Source organism: Leucoraja erinacea, chromosome 7, assembly GCF_028641065.1.
Source record: "Leucoraja erinacea ecotype New England chromosome 7, Leri_hhj_1, whole genome shotgun sequence".
In the NCBI taxonomy this organism is placed as follows: Eukaryota; Metazoa; Chordata; class Chondrichthyes; order Rajiformes; family Rajidae; genus Leucoraja; species Leucoraja erinaceus.
This window is the reverse complement of record NC_073383.1, coordinates 54,631,669-54,651,286: the sequence shown is the minus strand read 5'-3', so window position 1 is coordinate 54,651,286 and position 19,618 is coordinate 54,631,669. Positions and strand designations below refer to the sequence as shown.

Here is a 19,618-nt window from a genome sequence, read left to right as displayed (position 1 = left end):
CAGCTCGACATTTTCAGAAACAGCAGAAGGTGCCCGATTGTGCAAGCACAATGCCAACAAAAGAAATCATTGTGAACAGCTATTCAAAGCTGCACAAATCACTGGTGATGCTCTTTATATTTGTAAAATTCTCAATGAGTGTCTCATTTGACCCGAGCCGAAGATATGCCTGAGAATTGTTTTTCTATTTACCTTCAGTACATTGCAGGTGTTAGAACAAAATATTCAAAATCAGAGCCATTGTTTTAATATTGATCTATGTGTTGATGTGGTGGGAAAGCTCATAAAGTGGAAGGGAATTTAGGGTAACAGCTTTATATCAGCAAACCAGTGGAAATAACCCACACCCTATAAAAACAATTACCTGCTATGTGAAAGTACTGACATTTGATTTCAAAAATGTTTGGCGTAACTTAATGTGAATCTCCATTATTCCTGGTGGCGTCACAGGATAATAGATGTCTTTTGTTTCAAACTGTCATCAATTTGAGAGAAAATGAAACGTTCAAATTGCCATCCTTCAAATAAAAAAGATACAATTCAATCAGTGATATGTATCCGTCTTTGTTTATCTTTATTAAGAAAGAAAAATAAGTCAAGAACTAAACTAAAAACACCCGTAACATATCAAGGAATGTAAGGAGGTTCACGGGGGCATTATGAAACTATATTTGACACCAAAGAAGACAATAGAGCTGATGATCAATGGCCGTCGCAGATTTAGATTGTACAGATCAATGGGTCATCCTAAATGAGGAAAGATTGATGGAATGGATAAATCAAGGCTTCCAAGAACTCAGGCTAAGGAAGCTGTGGGCATATTTGTCAATATCAGCATAGTCACAATTGGGAATTCATAAAATAAATTAGATTTGGAGGAGTGCAAATATCTTGATAAAGGCCACGCAAGCAGGGAGTAAAATTGATGAATAGATTTGAAGATGAAAATGAGAATTTCAAAATTGAGGTTTTACTTAATTAACATTCATTATAACCCAGAAAGTAGTGGGGTAAAATGGAGTCAGGATTTGGTGTGAGTTTGGCGATGGAATTTTGAATGAGTCTAAGTTTATAGGCGGAGAAGCTGAGCAGTCAACCGAGCTTGCTGGAATTATCAAGTCTGGATGTTCTGAAGAAGGGTCGCGACCCGAGACGTCACCCATTCCTTCTGTCCAGTGATGCTGCCTGTCCTGCTGAGTTACTCCAGCTTTTTGTGTCTATCTTCTAGATGCAATGAAGACATGGATGGATCTGAGCAGAAGAAGCGGTGTAGGCTCGAAGGGCCGAATGGCCTACTGCTGCACCTAATTTCTATGTTCCTATAATGCAAATAATTTCAGAGATATATTTCTCAATGGAAGAAGAAAACGTCTTGCATTGTACCTCTGATAGGATGCACATCTGAAACAATGGTCTATCAAAATGCTATTAAGAATCATTATGTTTGCATTTGTATCATTTTGATACCACCATGGTTTGGTCATTAGTCATGTATTTAAACCATTTTGGTGGCAAAATATTAAAAGTTCTCCTTTTCATCAGTAATCTATTCCTTTGCCCGTTGCTTCAAGGATGGGGAGGAATCTGCCTACAGACAGGAAGTGACACAGCTGGAGTCCTGTTGCCGTCGTAACAACCTGGAGCTCAATGCTCTTAAGACAGTGGAATTGATAGTTGACTTTAGGAGAACTCCCCCTCCCCTTCCCCCACTCACCATCAACAACACCACAGTCACATCTGTGGAGTCCTTTAAGTTCCTTGGAACCAAAATCTCCAAGGACCTTAAATGGGGGCCACCATTGACTCCACAGTCAAAAAGGCCCACCAGAGGATGTACTTCCTGCGGCAGCTGGGGAAACACAATCTGCCACAGGCAATGATGGTCCAATTCTATACTGCCTTCGTAGAGCCTGTCCTCACCTTCTCCATCATGGTCTGGTTTTGCTCAGCCACCAAGCATGACATCCGGAGGCTGCAGCGAATCGTTCGATCAGCTGAGAAGGTTGTTAGCTGCAACCTTCCCCCCATTGACGAACTGTACACTGCAAGGGCCATGAAGGGAGGGGTAAGATCATCTCTGACCCCTCTCACCCTGGCCTCAAACTCTGTGAATCACTTCCCTCTGGAAGGTGACCCCAGACCGTCAAAGTCACCACACCAGACATAAAAAAAACAGCTTTTTTTCCACGAGCAGTAGATCTACTCAATAACCAATAGTTTGTAGCCTCCTTTTGCTCCAGTATTTTATTTCATTCACATGTTTAAATTACAATGTTTTATTCTTAATATTTTAATGTTTTATGTTTTATTCTTAATTTTTTACTGTATGTCGTGTTGTTACTTGAGAGCAGTGCACCAAGGCAAATTCCTTGTATGTGTACATACTTGGCCATTAAACGTATTCATTCATTAATTCGCAAATGTTTCCCCTACCGCAGGATCAAGTTGCCAGATGAGAACGTTGGACAGTGGAATTGGAACATTTCCCCTTCCAGACTCTACGAACCGGGCAACGGGGCGGCACATTAGCAAAACATCGTCCTGCCTTGATTATGAACTTTCCTCCTCCTTGGAAAAAATCCCACACGCAACAAATGTTTCCCAGAAAGCAAAAACACTTGAAAGAGAAGTGCCTTGCACTGCAGAGTGCAACAGTCCGCAACTGGACATGATTGGGCATTCAGCGTCAGACCCCACAATGATTGCTAAGCCCGTGCAAGCATTGCAAAGGTGCCTACCCAAGCCATTCCCAGCAGGTACATTTAAAAAAAATTATCTTTTATATTCACATTTCTGCATGGTGAGATAACAATTCATGCAATAAATACATGAACTAATTTATTGAATAAGTTATTGTTAGCAAAGCCTTTCAATTTGGTCCCCAAGGAGAAAAAGTGAAAACAATTAAATCATTTAAGATATACTGTCTTTGTGCCACATTTTCTAATGGAGACAAATCTACACTCACGAAATGTGAATAACTTCTATTGGTGTAATTAATACATCAGCAACATGTTTCCATTCAAATGATTTCAAATGTTGTGAGTTTTTAATTCTATGCTGATTAGCCGTAATATAATGCTGTAATTTAGACAATGGCAAGCACAAATTTGTTTCAATAACACTCTTCTTTGGGTTCATTTATTGGTAATAAAACATGTAGCCAGCTCATGTGAGAGATCCCATTCATATATTACATGCTGCACAGCTTGATCGTCACGTATGTGACCTTATTTCTGCCGTGGAGCAGGCTGTTTGATTAAACACTGTCATTATAACAAATTGAATAGAATCCACAAGCAATGGATTGTTTTGTGAAGGCTGGTTAATAGGAAAAGTCTGTTGTGATCTGGTTGCAAGATGTCACCAGACTGACAATGGCAGAGTACGGTCCCTTAATTAACATGTCAAGATGTCCACATTGCAAGATACAGTAAACCAAATAGTCTGTACGTCTGCCACTGCCACCTGATTATTTGCAATGTTGTTTTATGTCCCGTGCATGTACTTATACCTATTGAACAATTTATGTATTGTGAACAATCAAATTTATTAGTCTCCAATTTGTTTCCTGTTTATACTATATTAAAATAAATCAGTTTAAATGTTAAGTATCTTTAATAAGCCTGAATATTATCATGACCATTTGACCTTGTCTGAAAGAGTGATTTTACTTGTATCAAGGAAGCATTGCAACAATTCAATGATATGATTACATGCTAGGTTTCCTTGTGCCTAAGTATAAGATGCAAGATCGTATAAATCAAGGTTGCACCTCAATTCAATTTTCCAACCTTTGTAAGAATGAACATTCAAAATTGCCAGAGAGAATGAGGAATTTGCAGCTGCCAGGCGGCTCCCGACGTCTGACTGCACAGGTAAGATATCATTGAGGCCGTTCTTTTGTTTAAAAGATAAACTATTTTTTCTAAAAAAAATTATATTTTAAATCATGTGGCCTTCGAAATCTACTTTAACATAAAGGGGTGATGTGATTCCCTAACATGATAATGTGAATGAAGAAACAAACAAAAATATTAGCAGAGTACATTTACTAGCCACAGAAGCAGTCCTGACCGAAGATCCTATACTGGAGCAAGATGACCACTCCTGCTAAATGCAATGGGCTGACGTGTAGTACGCAACGGAACGTGGGCCTTTTTTTTCCATCCATTTCCTTAACCGGACCCGACCCGACCTGACTCGCAATGTAATCAATGTTGCGGGGGAACAGTTTGTGTTAATAAATTAAAATTCTGAAAATGAGAAGAAGATTTTTCCCAAATAACTTATTTTTACGAGGATGTTTCCATAACTGCTTCCGTCTCCACCCTATTATCCTATGGGATCTTTGGTGCGGAGACGGTAGCCGGTTACGGAAATGGAGTCTTAAATTACCCATGACCGAACCACGTATTTTTCGTCGAGTGGACTATCTTACCCGCTATAGGATCTTTGGTCCTGACAGTGTGTGTGTGTGAGAAAAGGTTTTGAGAAGGGATTTCAAAGCTGTACTCTAATGTCCTTGAGACTCTTGAAAGGTGCCCATAAAAATAAATTTATTATTATTATTAATGTGATTCCTTAGATAACAGTTATGTGCTTGAGCTTTGCTTTCATATGTTGATATGTTCAAGCACTTGCTTAAATTATCACTTCATAGTCACCTTAATGTCCATTATTCACAATACACTAGCTATTGTATTGTCTTGCAACCATGACTTCAGCTCTGCCATTACACAGAAAGGATCGTTAGCCATGAAGGAGGTGAATATTTACCTTTACGAATATTGTGCAGAATAAAGCAATCAAGTATTTTGCATGGCAAAATACATTTACAAGTTGCAATGACATCCATAAACTGCTCTAGCTTCATCCGCTGAGTTTTTGATGTCATTTCCATTCCCTTTATTTCTCCCTTGTATCAATTTGCAGAGTAAGTGAATGTTGCATGTAACTGTAGATATTAGATTGTGTGGGTGGGTCTGTGTATGTGTGAGAGAAAGAGAGAGTGAAAATGTTAACAATAGAAGTAAATATATTTAGATATTGCATAAATTCATATAACATAGGCATGATAATTATACATGGAAATATATCTGACCTGGCTCTAAATATAACAATTATTGACTTAAATAGGTTATACGGGTTATTTATAAATTATTACTTTCTGAATATAAATATTGATTGACTGAAAATGTTTGTGCAATATCTACATGGGTTGGGCAATAAAAGCCCTGCAAGTGTAAATGCCAATAAAGAGTCTATGCCTGAGTGCATATAGCAAACACCAGTCACTCACTGAGAATAAAATTGAATTGTCATGAAATGTTTTATGAGGCAATATGACATTGGGTTTGATTTGACAATTAACTGCTTCATTCTTGTTATTTGTTGCAGTGTCCTATTACCATTACATATTACTTGCTTACAGCATGCTACAGACTGTTATTTTGTAATCAAAACTATTGAATGTAAGCAGTTGCATGCAGTTTGGTATCTGAGCACTGAGATTAGATTACTTTCATTTTTAAATGCTTTTTTCCAATGTGTAAGTAGCAGTGAGGGTGTATGGATAAAGGTATTGATGGGTCTGATTGTAAATCTCAAGTGTCTAAAAACATTAAAAGGTTTGTTTTGAAAGCAGTTTTGCAATATTCAAGCAGTAACCAGGAATGCTGGCATGTCTCCAGAATTTAGTAGTGGTGACAAGGTTTTTTTTGAAGAACTAGTTTTATTTCATTTCACCGAAGAAGTAACGTGCTATGAATGAAGGGGAACTAGTGGATCTACTATACTTAGATTTCCTGTAGGTATCTAATGAAGTGCCACATCAAATGTTATTGCAGAAAATAAGAACTGATGATGTAGGAAGTAAGACATGAATAGAAGAAGTGATGGCACAAGCAGTAAATTGGCCTAAATTGAGCTTTTTTTCTGGTTGGCAAAATATAATGAATGCAGGTGCTTCAATGCTTTATAAATCAAATAAATGACTTAGATTAAGGTATTGAAGGCATGGTTAGTAAATTTGCTGAAGACCAACCAAAAATAGATTGGAAAGTAAAATGTGAAGATGATGGAATGAGGCTACAAAGGAATATAGATCAGTTAAATAAACAGGCATAGATTTGGCATATGGAGTATAACATGAAGTTGCCAATTTTGCCAGGAAATAATAAGCCCATCAGAGAAATTGCAGAGTTCTGGGATGCAGATATATCTAGTTGGCCTAGTACATTTATTTCATTTATTCAAGGGATAGGGGCTTCACAGGTTGAGCCAGGATTTAATTGCCCATCCATAATTGCCCTTGAGAAGGTGGTGGTGAGTTATCTTATTGGACCGATACAGTATGGCTATACCCATGGTGATGTAAAGGAGAGAGCTCCAGGATTTTGATCCAGCAACAGTAAAAAAGCAATGATATATTTCCTATTCAGGGCAGTATGTGGCTTTGAGGACAACTTCCATGCATTGATGTTCCTAAGCGTTGCTGCCCTTCTAGCTGGTTTGAAAGTTGGTGTCTTGGTGAGGTGCTGCAGTGTAAACTGTAGAGGGTACAAACTGCTCCTATTGTACATCAGAGTAGAGTCAGTGAATGACTGTGGATAATGTGCCTACCAAGCAGCCATTAGGACAGCTAATTGCTGGGGAAATTGAATGCTAATGTAAGGAGTTTATGCTTCCGCTGTAAAAGGCATGGGTGAGATCACATCTATAGTATTTTTCTCCTTATTTAAGGAAGGATGATAATTCATTGGAGTTCAGAGAAGGTTTATTAGACCAGGTCTACAATAGACAATCTCCTATTGGGAAAGATTGGACATTAGACTTCTAGAATTTAAAATAATTAAGAGTGGCTATATTGAAGCATGTATAATGTCTGGAGTGGATGTAGAAAGTATGTTTCCTCTTCTCGGGCAAACAAAAGACTATTGGAAAATAAGAAATGTGCGACAGAGATGACGTGAATTTTAACTGCTCAGTGGATTATGCGTTTTAGGAATGCCTTTATCAAAAGATAGTGGAAGCAAAGTTTATAAATAAGTTTTAAAGCAGTGGTAGATAGGTTAGAGTCATAAAGTCATTGTCATACTGTGGAAACAGGCACTTCGGCACAACTTGCCCACACCGGTCAACATGTCCCAGCTATACTAGTCCCACCTGCCTTCATTTCTCCCATTCCCCTCTAAACCTGTCCTGTCCAAGTACCTGTCCAAATGTTTCTTCAACATTGCGATAGTACCTGCCTCAACTACCTCCTCTGGCAGCTTGTTCCATACACACCACCATTTGTGTGCAAAGGTTACTCCTCAAGTTCCTATTAAATCTTTCCCGTCACCTTAAACCTATGTCCTCTGGTTCTCGATTCCCTTACTCTGGGCAAGAGATTCTGTGTGTCTACCCAATCTATTCCTCTCATAAGTTTGTACACGAGTTCTTGATAAACATAGAAGTGAAATGTTGCATGGATAAATGGAATTATAGAATTGACTTTATGGTCAGTTCAGTCATGATCTTAGTCAATGCTGGACCAAACTCCAGGGTCCGAGTTGATACACGGAATTCCAAACTCACAAGGCTAACTATCTTATGGCTGATAATTCATATCTATTAAAAAAGTTGTATTTCAGAAACTAATCTGATGCCAGGAGCAGCTCCAGGCAAAGAAGAAGAGAGAAGAAAAATAAGCATTTACCCAAGACCCACTTCACTCAATCTCCAAATATCCAAAAATGCTTCACCGTTAATGTAATATTTTCAAAGTTACTATTGTGATGGAGAAAATATGGTGGTCAATGTGCATACATCTAGCGTGCAGGCATTATAATCAATTTTCATTGGCATAGTTTGAGGTCCAAATATTGTGCAGATATCATCTGCGCTTTGAATACAGTTGTTAACCTAATGAAACAAAACTAAATGCAAAAAATATTTCTATCAGTTTTAGTTCACTCAAACTTTCCTTTTTTTCTGATTATTTCTCATAAATTTGGAATACAGTTCCAGGCTGTCTTTGGGGAATCTCTTCCCGTGAGCAAAGAAATGTAAGATATTTTGGCAGACATTATTAATCCAATCTGTTGATGAAATTTTAACAGAAGGTTCACTAACCAGAAAAATTGACTCAATTATTCCCTCTGCAGATGCTGCTTCTGAAAATTTTCAGCATTTTCTGTTATTTTGGCCCAGCCTCGGCAGTTTTCTGCTTTTCAGCGTTTAACCAAACAGAGACTAAAGGCTTGAAATATGATACAGACTGTGCAGCCTTTCTGTACAACAATAAATTAAAAATTTAGTATTCAGTTATTTCATCAGCAGTTCCAGCAGTGAGAGTAGGCCATGATTAGTTAATTATTCCATGGTAGATGTAGAGTAACCATGAAATTCTGAGGGCAAATGAGGGTGTACTAACATTTGCTGACTGTTGTACTGATCACCGAGAAGTTAACACTTAAAATTAGTTTCCAGCAGAGAATTTATAAATTATTTTTTAAAATAAGCTAGATTTCAGAACACTCCTAAAATATCTAAAAGATTATTTCACATGTGTTTCATTTTAATGGGATCTCACCCTTTCTTCCGTGCTTCTTCCTTCACTTTAGCGAATAAATTATTTGTCAGCCTGATTTTTCTCATCTGGTTATCTAGTCATGAGGTATGTATAGTTAGCGTACTTATCTGATTCTTTCTCCTTTATATAGATTAAATATTTTCTGATGGGATGAACATCATTTGAAACATCCCATGTAAGATGATGAGACACCTCCTTAACTTTGGAGTTATATTTTTTATTTGGATTAGTATCAATCTAACATTTACTTGCTCATTGCACATCTCAAGTCAAGTCAGATTTATTCGTCATGTGCACATAAAGTGCAGTGAAATGTATCACCTATTGAGTTCAGTTATGAATCTATGGACTGATATAAAGTACACTGAAATTTTTGCCTGAGGTTAAATGTGACTTTTTATATACTCTAACTCATTTAGCTGCAACTTGCTGTTAAATGCTGTCAGTTCAGGACAAACGAGACCCGCCAACAGACAGAGAGGCCAAGCTGGCCATCCGTGAGTCAAGGCGCCAGACGGTGGAGGGCTCTACCCGAGCCAGCTGCCTGCCCCTTTTCCGGGGATACGTCCGTGCCCGGGTGCGGATAGAAAGGGAATACGCCCTGTCTACGGGCACCCTGAGGGAGTTCCGTGACCGCTGGGAACCAAAGGGGGTTGAATGTATCCTGGACAAGGATTGCAATATAGTTGTTTAGCAGTTGTTCATCTTGTATTATGGTGGTGTTTTGTTTTAATGTATTGTAAATACTATTTTAATATTTGAATAAATATTTTTGATTAAATTAAAAAAAAAAAAAAAAAGAAACATAGAATTGTGAAAGAAGACAGAGTGCTGGAGTAGGTCAGTGGGTCAGACAGCATCTCAGGAGAACATGGATAGGTCATATTTTGGGTCCCTTCTTCAGGTTGGGACCCTTCTTCAGGCTTATTGTGGGGGTTGGGGGAGTGGAGGGGAGAATGCTGGAAGATAGGAGGGGCAGGTAATAGGCCAACGCAGGTGAGGAGGGTTATTTGATAAGTTGATGGTTGGACAAAGGTCAGAGATGAAAAGACCCACTGTGCTCCAACACTCTGCGTCTTCTTTTGCAAACCAGCATCTCTAGTTCTTTGTTTCTAGTGAAATCTAAAACTTGTTTCCGTAGCTGTGTTGGTGATTTCCAGCTGTATTCTGTTTTTGGACACTTGGTGCAGTCCAGCAGCAGAGTACAGACTTACTGTAGTTCCCCTTACCCTTATACTGGGGAATCAGGAAATAACAATTATTTAAGAAATGTTAGTGCCACAGATGGGTCAAAAGAGTCATTCCTGTGCTGTATCTTCCTATTATTCTAGAACAAGGTATGAAAAATCCAACTTCCCAGTTAAGAACTAAAATCCACTTTGAAGGCGAGGAGCCAATTGTTCAATAAAATATTTGAACTAGGTTACAAGCCTTCATTTCAATAATATATTTATTTCCAACACATTAGAACGTGCCCTGTGGCTTGACAGATAAGTTAGGCAATATGGTGATAGAGGAGCTGAATAATTGCAGCATCTCCTGTGGGATTTAGAGGGAGTTGTTCCTGCAGCAAGCCCTTCACAGGCTCCGTCATTGTGTTTCTGGGATTCCTGACAGTGTTCTCCTCTCACCCGCCCCCAGCCCATGTAATATCTCACTTACACCATTCTCCCATCCCAATCAAAGTAATCTGATCCTGTGCTGCAAACTCTAGCTGATCTTCAAAAGCTCCCTTTGTGAATCCTTATGGATCATTTATTACTATGATACTGAACTACTTGCCAACTGCCAGATATCCAACTTCCAAAATCCTAAAATCGTCCTAAAATCTCCCATTGAACACACTGCAGGTGACCCCCCGTCGTATGATGAAGGGAAGGGGTGGGCTGGGGGGCAATATACGTTTGTAGGAAATGGTTGCGATCATGATTTTACATTAACATGAAGCTGCATCATCTGCACATGCCTCAAGTGTTAGCTGAAACAAAATAATTCCTCGTTGAGTATAAGAAGTGTAGAAGTGTACTAAAGAAAGATATTAGGAGGGAAATTATAGAGGGCATAGGATAAATCTGGCAGGGTAAAGGAGAATCCCGAGATAATTCAGGCATATTCAGAGAATAGGTCCCCTTAAAAATCTGCGTATCTGTTTATGGGTGGAGTCACAGAAGATGTGTAAAATTGTTAATTAATATTAACAATTAACTAATTAGAGATAGTCAGTTTGGGCCTTGTCTTGGGGAAATCATGTTTCATAAATTTGGTAACTTTTTTTGAAGAGGTCACCAACAGTATTGATAATGACAGGCAAGTGGGTATTGTCTCTATGGCCTTTAGCAAGGCCTTTGATAACATCCCACATGATAGGCTAGAATAGGAGGTTAGATCACGTGGAATCCAAGGTGAGCTAGCCAAATGGATTCAAAATTGTCTTGGGGGAAGGCGTTAATTGTGGACATGAATCCAAAATTTGCCTTACACTTGCCTTAACCTGTTCATTAAAGTTCTGTTAAGTGAGCTGCTTTATTTCCTCACTTGGTATCTCAGTAAATGATTAAGTAGATGGATAGATTGGACATCTGTCTAACAGGCGTTTTATGTTGTACAAAGGTCGAGTGAGACATGAGGATGAGGACAGCATGAAGGAAGCCAATTGCAGTAACATTTTTAATATATTTTATCAGTCAGTTTAAAGTTCTAATAAAATCAATTCTACATATGTTCTAATCATAATCTAATTTTGGATGTTGATGTAATGGCAATAATTTATGGAAAACGCCACTAAATCTGGAATTGGCTTATTATTGGCTTGTGCACCGAAGTGCAGTGAAAACCTTTATGAATTGTCTATCAGAATAAACAATATTATTATTGAAGTATTGCATTTTGTTATAACAAACAACAGTTTTTGGCTTGTTATTTAAATTATGCTTCTGAATGTCCTTGACACAGAATTACTTGACACCAAAAGAATTCATTGCATTGTCAAAACAGTCATGGAATACAGTGAATGCTTCCAGCTAAGCACATCAATCCTGTGTACTCCTATCAATGAGTTTCCTAAGAGGAAGTGTACAGGTTTTGAAAGTTTTTTATTTTTCCTCAAATGTATAATGAAATCCTTGCAGCCAAATACAATGAAGGTCTCAGAAAGAAATGAATAGACATGTTCTAGTCACTGTTCAATTGTTTTTACAGGAGCAAACAATGCATCTATGCTCATATTCTGCCAGTAGCAGTGACAATGAAACAGAAGCAGATCTTGCATCAACTGAGAATGGCACTGGTGCTGAAGAACTATTCCATAAAGTGAAGCACAACAAAAATGGTAAACTAAATGAAATATCTTTAACCTTGACAAGCTTTTCACAGGTCTTGGGGAAAATGTTCTTGAGGTATGGACGTTCTTCATCTGTCTTAACACAGTTTAGGGCCGATGTTTCACAATGTATTTTTCCTCTTTTTCATCAAAGTGATAGTGCAAGCATCCACAAAACAATATGAAACAAGTTATTCATTACCACACTGAGATTTAACTTAAATTAGAAAATATATCAATGTTCTATGACCAAACAGAAACATTATCTTGTGCTCTTCAGGTGTATAGATTGACTACTTACTGCCAGCCAATTATTTTTTTTGTTAGGTCTACTTTAATGATATGAGAAGCAACTGTACAAGTTACAATAAATAATGGACATTACATCCCTCACTTTTATATTCTGTTTATGTATAGGGTATACTTTTATATATTATATATATATATATTATATATACAGTGGCTTGCAAAAGTAATCATACCCCTTGAACTTTTCCACATTTTGTCGCGTTACAACCACAAACGTAAATGTATTTTATTGGGATTTTATGTGATAGACCAACACAAAGTGGCGCATAATTGTGAAGTGGAAGGAAAATGATACATGGTTTTCAAATTTTTTTACAAATAAAAAACTGAAAAGTGTGGCGTGCAAAAGTATTCAGCCCCCCTGAGTCAATACTTTGTAGAACCACCTTTCGCTGCAATTACAGCTGTAAGTCTTTTGGGGTATGTCTCTACCAGCTTTGCACATCTAGAGACTGAAATTTTTGCCCATTCTTTTTTCCAAAATAGCTCAAGCTCAGTCAAATTGGATGGAGAACGTCTGTGAACAGCAATTTTCAAGTCTCGCCAGAGATTCTCAATTGGATTTAGGTCTGGACTGACTGGGCCATTCTAACACATGAATATGCTTTGATCTAAACCATTCCATTGTAGCTCTGGCTGTATGTTTAGGGTTGTTGTCCTGCTGGAAGGTGAACCTCTGCCCCAGACTCAAGTCTTTTGCAGAGTCTAACAGGTTTTCTTCCAAGATTGCCCTGTATTTGGCTCCATCCATCTTCCCATCAGCTCTGACCAGCTTCCCTGTCCCTGCAGAAGAAAAGCATCCCTACAGCATGATGCTGCCACCACCATGTTTTACAGTGGGGATGGTGTGTTCAGGGTGATGTGCAGTGTTAGTTTTCCGCCACACATAGCGTTTTGCATTTATGCCAAAAACTTCAATTTTGGTCTCATCTGACCAGAGCACCTTCCTCCACATGGCTTGTGGCAAACTGCAAACGGGACTTCTTATGGCTTTTTTTCAACAATGGCTTTCTTCTTGCCACTCTTCCATAAAGGCCCGATTTGTGGAGTGCACGACTAATAGTTGTCCTGTGGGCAGATTCTCCCACCTGAGCTGTGGATCTCTGCAGCTCCTCCAGAGTTACCATGGGCCTCTTGGCTGCTTCTCTGATCAATGCTCTCCTTGCCCGGCCTGTGAGTTTAGGTGGACGGCCATGTCTTGGTAGGTTTGCAGTTGTGCCATACTCTTTCCATTTTCGGATGATGGATTGAACAGTGTTCCGTGAGATATCCCAATGCTTGGGATATTTTTTTATAACCTAACCCTGCTTTAAACTTCTCCACAACTTTATCCCTGACCTGTCTGGTGTGTTCCTTGGGCTTCATGATGCTGTTTGTCACTAATGTTTTCTAACGAGCCTCTGAGGCCTTCACAGAACAGCTGTATTTATACTGAGATTAGATTACACACAAGTGGACTCTATTTACTAATTAGGTGACTTCTGAAGGCAATTGGTTGCACTGGATTTTATTTAGGGGTATCAGAGTAAAGGGGGCTGAATACTTTTGCAGCCACACTTTTCAGTTTTTTATTTGTAAAAAAATTTGAAAACCGTGTATCATTTTCCTTCCACTTCACAATTATGCGCCACTTTGTGTTGGTGTATCACATAAAATCCCAATAAAATACATTTACGTTTGTGGTTGTAACGTGACAAAATGTGGAAAAGTTCAAGGGGTATGAATACTTTTGCAAGCCACTGTATATCCGGGTTCCTGCAACAAAAATTACATTTGTATATTTTCATTTACATAAAAAACAGAGCTGAAATTTCTTTGTAGAGATTTTCAGATAGATCACAGCATGGTGAATTTTCTGTCAGTCCCATGGATTTGTGGAACAAGACTAACACAGAGACTGCATTATCATGAACACTTAAGAGAATAAAAATGAACAAAAATAGCACTTATTATGATGGAAAAAATAAAATGTATTAATTGCCATTGTGTTGGTGGTTACAAGAAAGGCTTCAGAATCCTGGTGAATACCTGATCCATACAATGGTGCTCAGTCAAACAGAACAATCTCGATTTCATCATCATTTAAATATTGATCCTTAACTTGCAGAAATAGCATAATGTTAAGCTCCATATTTGGGTTGCACGTTTAATCTTCCTTTACTGTTTTTCAGGAAGTCAACAGCAACATATTGACAAACGTTCATGCTTTGGAAACCAGTCAAGTGTTTTCACTTTCTACCAGCCAAATCTATATATGCATTACGGAAAGGAAATGCCACACTTCTGTGTGAAGCAGTTACATAGTGACTTAAGTAAGGATGAAAAAGGTGATGACATTTCAAGTGTAAGTATGTATTTTAATTAATTGGTTTTGTTTATATGTCAGTCTGTCATGAAAAGACCTCCATGTTAACTCTGTTTGTGGGTTTCCTTCCAGTTTTGACATTGTTTATCAATAAATAACAGGGCCAATGCATCCTACAATTCAATTGCATGGTCTTCAAATTAATCAACTAGAAAAAGATATGAATTTGATAAGTTGGAGATGAAGGACATTCTATGATATCCTTATTGTCATACATTTGGAGCATTCCATTACTTAATGATTAGCACAATTACTGTGACGTATTTGTTATTTTATTGATCATCATTTTTGTTTAATCTTTTTTTATTGGTTGCCTCTATATATTACTAAAACTCTCATCTCGTCTGTGTGTGTGTGCGTGCGATTCATGACCTGAATTACACCAAAATGGTACACAATAGTGCTACTTTTCACTTAACTTCTCAGTGTCAAAATTCCAAATCTTTGCTGGCCCTGCCCGCAACAATGTTGTAATCAGAGAACACTAAGTCCTGGCAGCAAGTTTTTAAAGTTTAAAATGAGGAGGGACTGCTGGGGGAGGGAGGGGAAGTGGAATTGGATTATTTTTCAAAGTCCTGGCAGCAAGTGCAATTGCACTTTTAAAAAAAGTTTAAAAAGAAAGGAAGGCTGAAGAGGGGGCAGGCGGGGTGTTGCTGGGATATAAGGGGAAATGAGCCACCCCTGCACAGTTGGGAGCTATGGGTGGGTGGTGGAATACTGCGTTGGGTGAACGGGTTGCTTTGGGGGAACGGGTGAGTGGTGGAATATTGCATTGGGGGAACTGGTTGCATTGGGGGACCAGGCCTCCCATGTGACAGGGACCCAACGGGTCCCACTTGGTCCTGGTAGCAAGGGAAATCCAATGAGAGGCCATAGCTTGAAGGTGACATCAAGAAGATGTGTGAGGCAAGTTTTTTTTTTACACAGTGTGGTAAGTGCTTGGAGTCTGCTGCCAAAATGAGTTGTGGAAGCTGATACAATAGTGATATGAAAGAGAAATGTAGATAGGCACATGAACAAACAAGAATAGAGAAATATGGATTGTGTGCAGGCAGATGGGATTAGTTTAATTTCGCATCATAGTCAGCACAGACTGTGTGAGCCAAAGGGCCTTTTCTATTGGTGCACTGTACTTTCAGAATAATTCAGTAACGTAGACTGAAAGGTTGGGGAATTGTGAGCTTTAATGATTGGAAGGACATGGTATGGCTCAAGGATGAATCTTATGACGTTGAGGATGACTCCAGTGGGTATAGGAAATCAGTGCAATAGTGGGTAGGGGAGAGTGTGACTTGAAGCTAAATATGGGACCTAATGTATTGGATCCAGCAAAACCCAACAATGGTTGCTCAAATGACAACGCCGTCTGATTTCCCCTGCAATGCTCCAAAAAGGATGTTATATCGGCAATTATATTATTTCGACATGGATATCCTGTCACTGACCAAGGGTGAATGGGTTTTAGAAGTATCAGGTAGAAATTGAAGAATGACATGCAGTAACCAGGATATGGTTATTAATTGTATTGCACTTCATGGAAGCATAAACTTAAAACACATAATGCTAACAAAAAAACTGCATTATATGATTCAATGTCTTAATTCCTCAAGTAGGTAATTTGCAATTTTAACAGCATAATTACTGACTTAACCCATGATTGGTCAAGCAGTTCTAAATTTTCTCATGAATGAAAACAATTTATCTGGGCTTTCTCTATCAAATTCTATTTCATTTCAAAATCTACAAAGGGGGAGTTCCTCAACCCAAAACGAACCAGGGCAACTTATTTGTCTCTAGCATGTGGCACGTCCCAAGCTGTTCAACAGTAGTTTTCAGCTATATTTGACATTGTCTCAAAATTTTAAGGTAGGTAACCAAAATCGTGTTTGGAAAGACAGGTTTTAAAATACATTTTTTAAGAAGAAAATAGAAAAAGAAAGGCAAAGATATTTAAAGAGCGAATTCAAGTTCTTAGGCAACTGAACAAATGGAAGACAATGGTAGAGCAATTAAATTAGGCTATGTTTGGCAATGTGATTTCTTGAACCTGGGAGTTTGTAACAATAGGGAAGGACAAGCCTGTGAAAGCACTTGGAAACAAAGGATGAAAATTTTAACACCAAGGCAGTCTGTAAATAGTGGACAGCGCAGAGCAGCAAGCACAGGCATCGTTTAATTTACTATTGACAATGAGAGCTTCGAAAGATTTTGAATAGTGAAGACCAAGAAGGCATCGTTAATTAATTTCAGCAATCAAATGGTTACTTTTTTTATCAAAGTTATAGTTCACGTTTACCATACTTGAACATTAGATATATTGTAGCCTATTATGGTATTAATGAAGTGTAATAAAGAATCACACGTGGTGACATTAAGTAAATGTATTGTTTTTTGATAAAAGAGGCATTATAGAACTACAACCAAGTGTGTAGGCTGTATTTCCAAGAATAATAAGCATGGTTGATTTTTTTAAACAAACTAAATTCATACAAACTACTTACAAACTACACAATGTTCAGCAAATTTAAGAGTAAGCAATAAGGAGAAAAAATAAAGTGATTTTGTTGGTAATTAACATTGGGATTCCTTGCCCAAATCGCTGGTTATCTTTAAATTCAACATTTATTTCATTGTTGATGCAAATTTTTCAATAGTCAGAGGAAGAAATGAGTGCAATTATTGATAAGAAGAAAAAAGCAGAGCGGCAGCTAATGGATAACGTCTTCCAGAACCTTCTGACATTAGTGTCGGACTTATTTATCCAAAATGCCACTAGCCTTTTTTCTTTCTCTCATATACCCAGAATTAGGTTGAGTTAAGGGACAATCAAAATGAATTGTTCTTTACAAGTATAATAGAGTTTATTGGGTAATTTTACTACCTGATTGCATTACACATCTTCTTGAAAAGTATCAGTTTTATAAGTATCCTGCAAAAATTGTGTAATGACTTTCCCAACAGAATACCAATGTTGTTGGAAAATAAATGATGTATTGATTATTTTTATTGCAAACCTATTTATAGGAGTCATTTCCCTTTATTGTAAAGAAGCCTGTGCATTTAATATAACTTCACCCCATGGATTATTTACTAATAGATTTCCTGATATAGTTAAGAAGTAGCACTATAAAAAGGGAATTAATTATATGAATATTGTCTGTATTACATTGATTCTGCAAATGCAATAGCTTTGCCTATCAACATTTAACTTCCAAAATGACAAATGGGAATATTGAACGTGAAAGTATATTGGCTCTGATGCCTCTTTACTCAGTCCATCACAACAAATGTAACTCAGTAATAACTTGTTCACTACAGAAAGATCTATATGGTATTTAAATAGAACTTGCAAGTTTTAGAACATCGTTTAAAAAAAATCAAAGGTCTAATAATGGTTAGGTAATTACAATACAAACGTTTTTTTCTGGGCTTGTATATAATTATGTCAGTGTTTTTTTTTAATATAAAATCCATATTATTTGCTAATAAAATTGCATCTCATCATTGCCTAATTGGACTGTAGATGTTTAATAGTACAAACCTGAAACAAACAAAAATAGGTTAACAGATTCTTCTTTCTGATGAGATGTATCAGGAGGTAATGGAAGTGTGGTGGTACAGAGAAATACAAGTCATGGCTTCACATTTCTTCAGCGTAAATTCAGTGCCACCTCTCTAAACTTAGTGCCTTCGCTTCCATGTCCCAACCATGTCAGAAATATGCTAGGTGCTGTTTTGATGCAGACAGTTTTTTTAAGTTAGTCCAAGAAATGCAGACATTAAACTCCTTAATCATGCAAGTTGCCATCTGCAACGAGTTGTTGAATATCAAAATAACTTTTCAAGTACTGAAGGGGTGAAGCTGCTCAACATATGCTCCATCTAGTAGTATTGAAATGTTGTGCATGTGCTGTAACTAGCAATTTTAAATAGTTGATGAAAACCATTCAATAACATGACCATAGCCAATATATATATTTTTATTAGAGGAACCCAAGGGAAACAAATGTTCCTTCTGGGTGTACTGTTGTCAGTCAGCATGTTTCGGGGTCCTTCTAATCATTTCCATCTCACTCCTAGATCCCGGTAGGTCAGTTCAGCACATGATACCAGTTTCCCACCAACTGGCTCATTTGAGAACAAATTGAATTTCTGTGCACATTCCCCAATGTAGCATTCTATAAACATAAATTGATAAATTAGCTAAGCATGCCCTAAAGGCACAATAGCAGTCAGAGAAAGATTTTTTACACTACAAAATGTTTATGTTTTTGACCATGCACGAGCATGACCACGAGTATGATTGAAATTTACTTATGCAAGAAGAAGCCTTTATGATTATCTTACTGTTTGTATACTACAATAAAGAAACTATTAATCGAGAAACTGACTTTGGAAGATTTATCTTTCAACGGCATTAAATGTCTCATGGAGAGCTCGTGAGTGCCTATAGATTACCTTCTGATCCTCGGTCATCTATCAGGACTAAATCCTGGATACGATATAAAATCTGTCACACCAAGTACGTTAACATAATGCAAGAGAGAGAAACAGAAACAGAATGCAGACTACAGCTATAGAGAAATTACAGGTAAAAAATATGTGCAATGGTGGATGATCACATTGAATGGCGGTGCTGGCTCGAAGGGCCGAATGGACTCCTCCTGCACCAATGTGTATTGTCTATTGTGGCAATGAGGTAGATTGGGGGAATCAGGAATTCATCCTTAGTACATGGGAGGTTTGTTCAAGAGACTGATAACAATGGGAAAGAAACAGTTTGTGTATGTAGTGAATAATAACATCTCGAATAACAACATCAGGTATATTTTTCTTCTTGGCTCCCACCTGATTTACAGAACGATCAGAACAGCAGCAAGTGAAAGGCAGAGTGGTGCACATTATTGAGCCACTGTCTCAGAGAGCCAATTACCCTGATCCAATCCTGCGTTTGGGTGCTTTCTGTGTGGAGTTTGCATGTTCTCCCTGTAACCCTGTGGGTTTCTTCTCCCCACTCTGGTTTTAAAGGCCAACTACCATTTCAGAT

General features: G+C 37.9%; 1 protein-coding gene across 8 annotated transcripts in view; it reads left to right on the top strand.

The window, feature by feature from the left end:
- The window catches only part of nckap5l (NCK-associated protein 5-like), a 458,995-nt gene that overhangs the window by 406,558 nt on the left and 32,819 nt on the right, over positions 1-19,618 (top strand). For all 8 annotated transcript variants that reach the window (XM_055638609.1, XM_055638606.1, XM_055638607.1 and 5 more), the window contains 4 exons: positions 2,439-2,756; positions 3,724-3,878; positions 11,777-11,906; positions 14,378-14,550. In XM_055638609.1, coding sequence (XP_055494584.1) covers positions 2,439-2,756; positions 3,724-3,878; positions 11,777-11,906; positions 14,378-14,550 — 776 coding nt within the window. The remainder of the gene's footprint in view (positions 1-2,438; positions 2,757-3,723; positions 3,879-11,776; positions 11,907-14,377; positions 14,551-19,618) is intronic.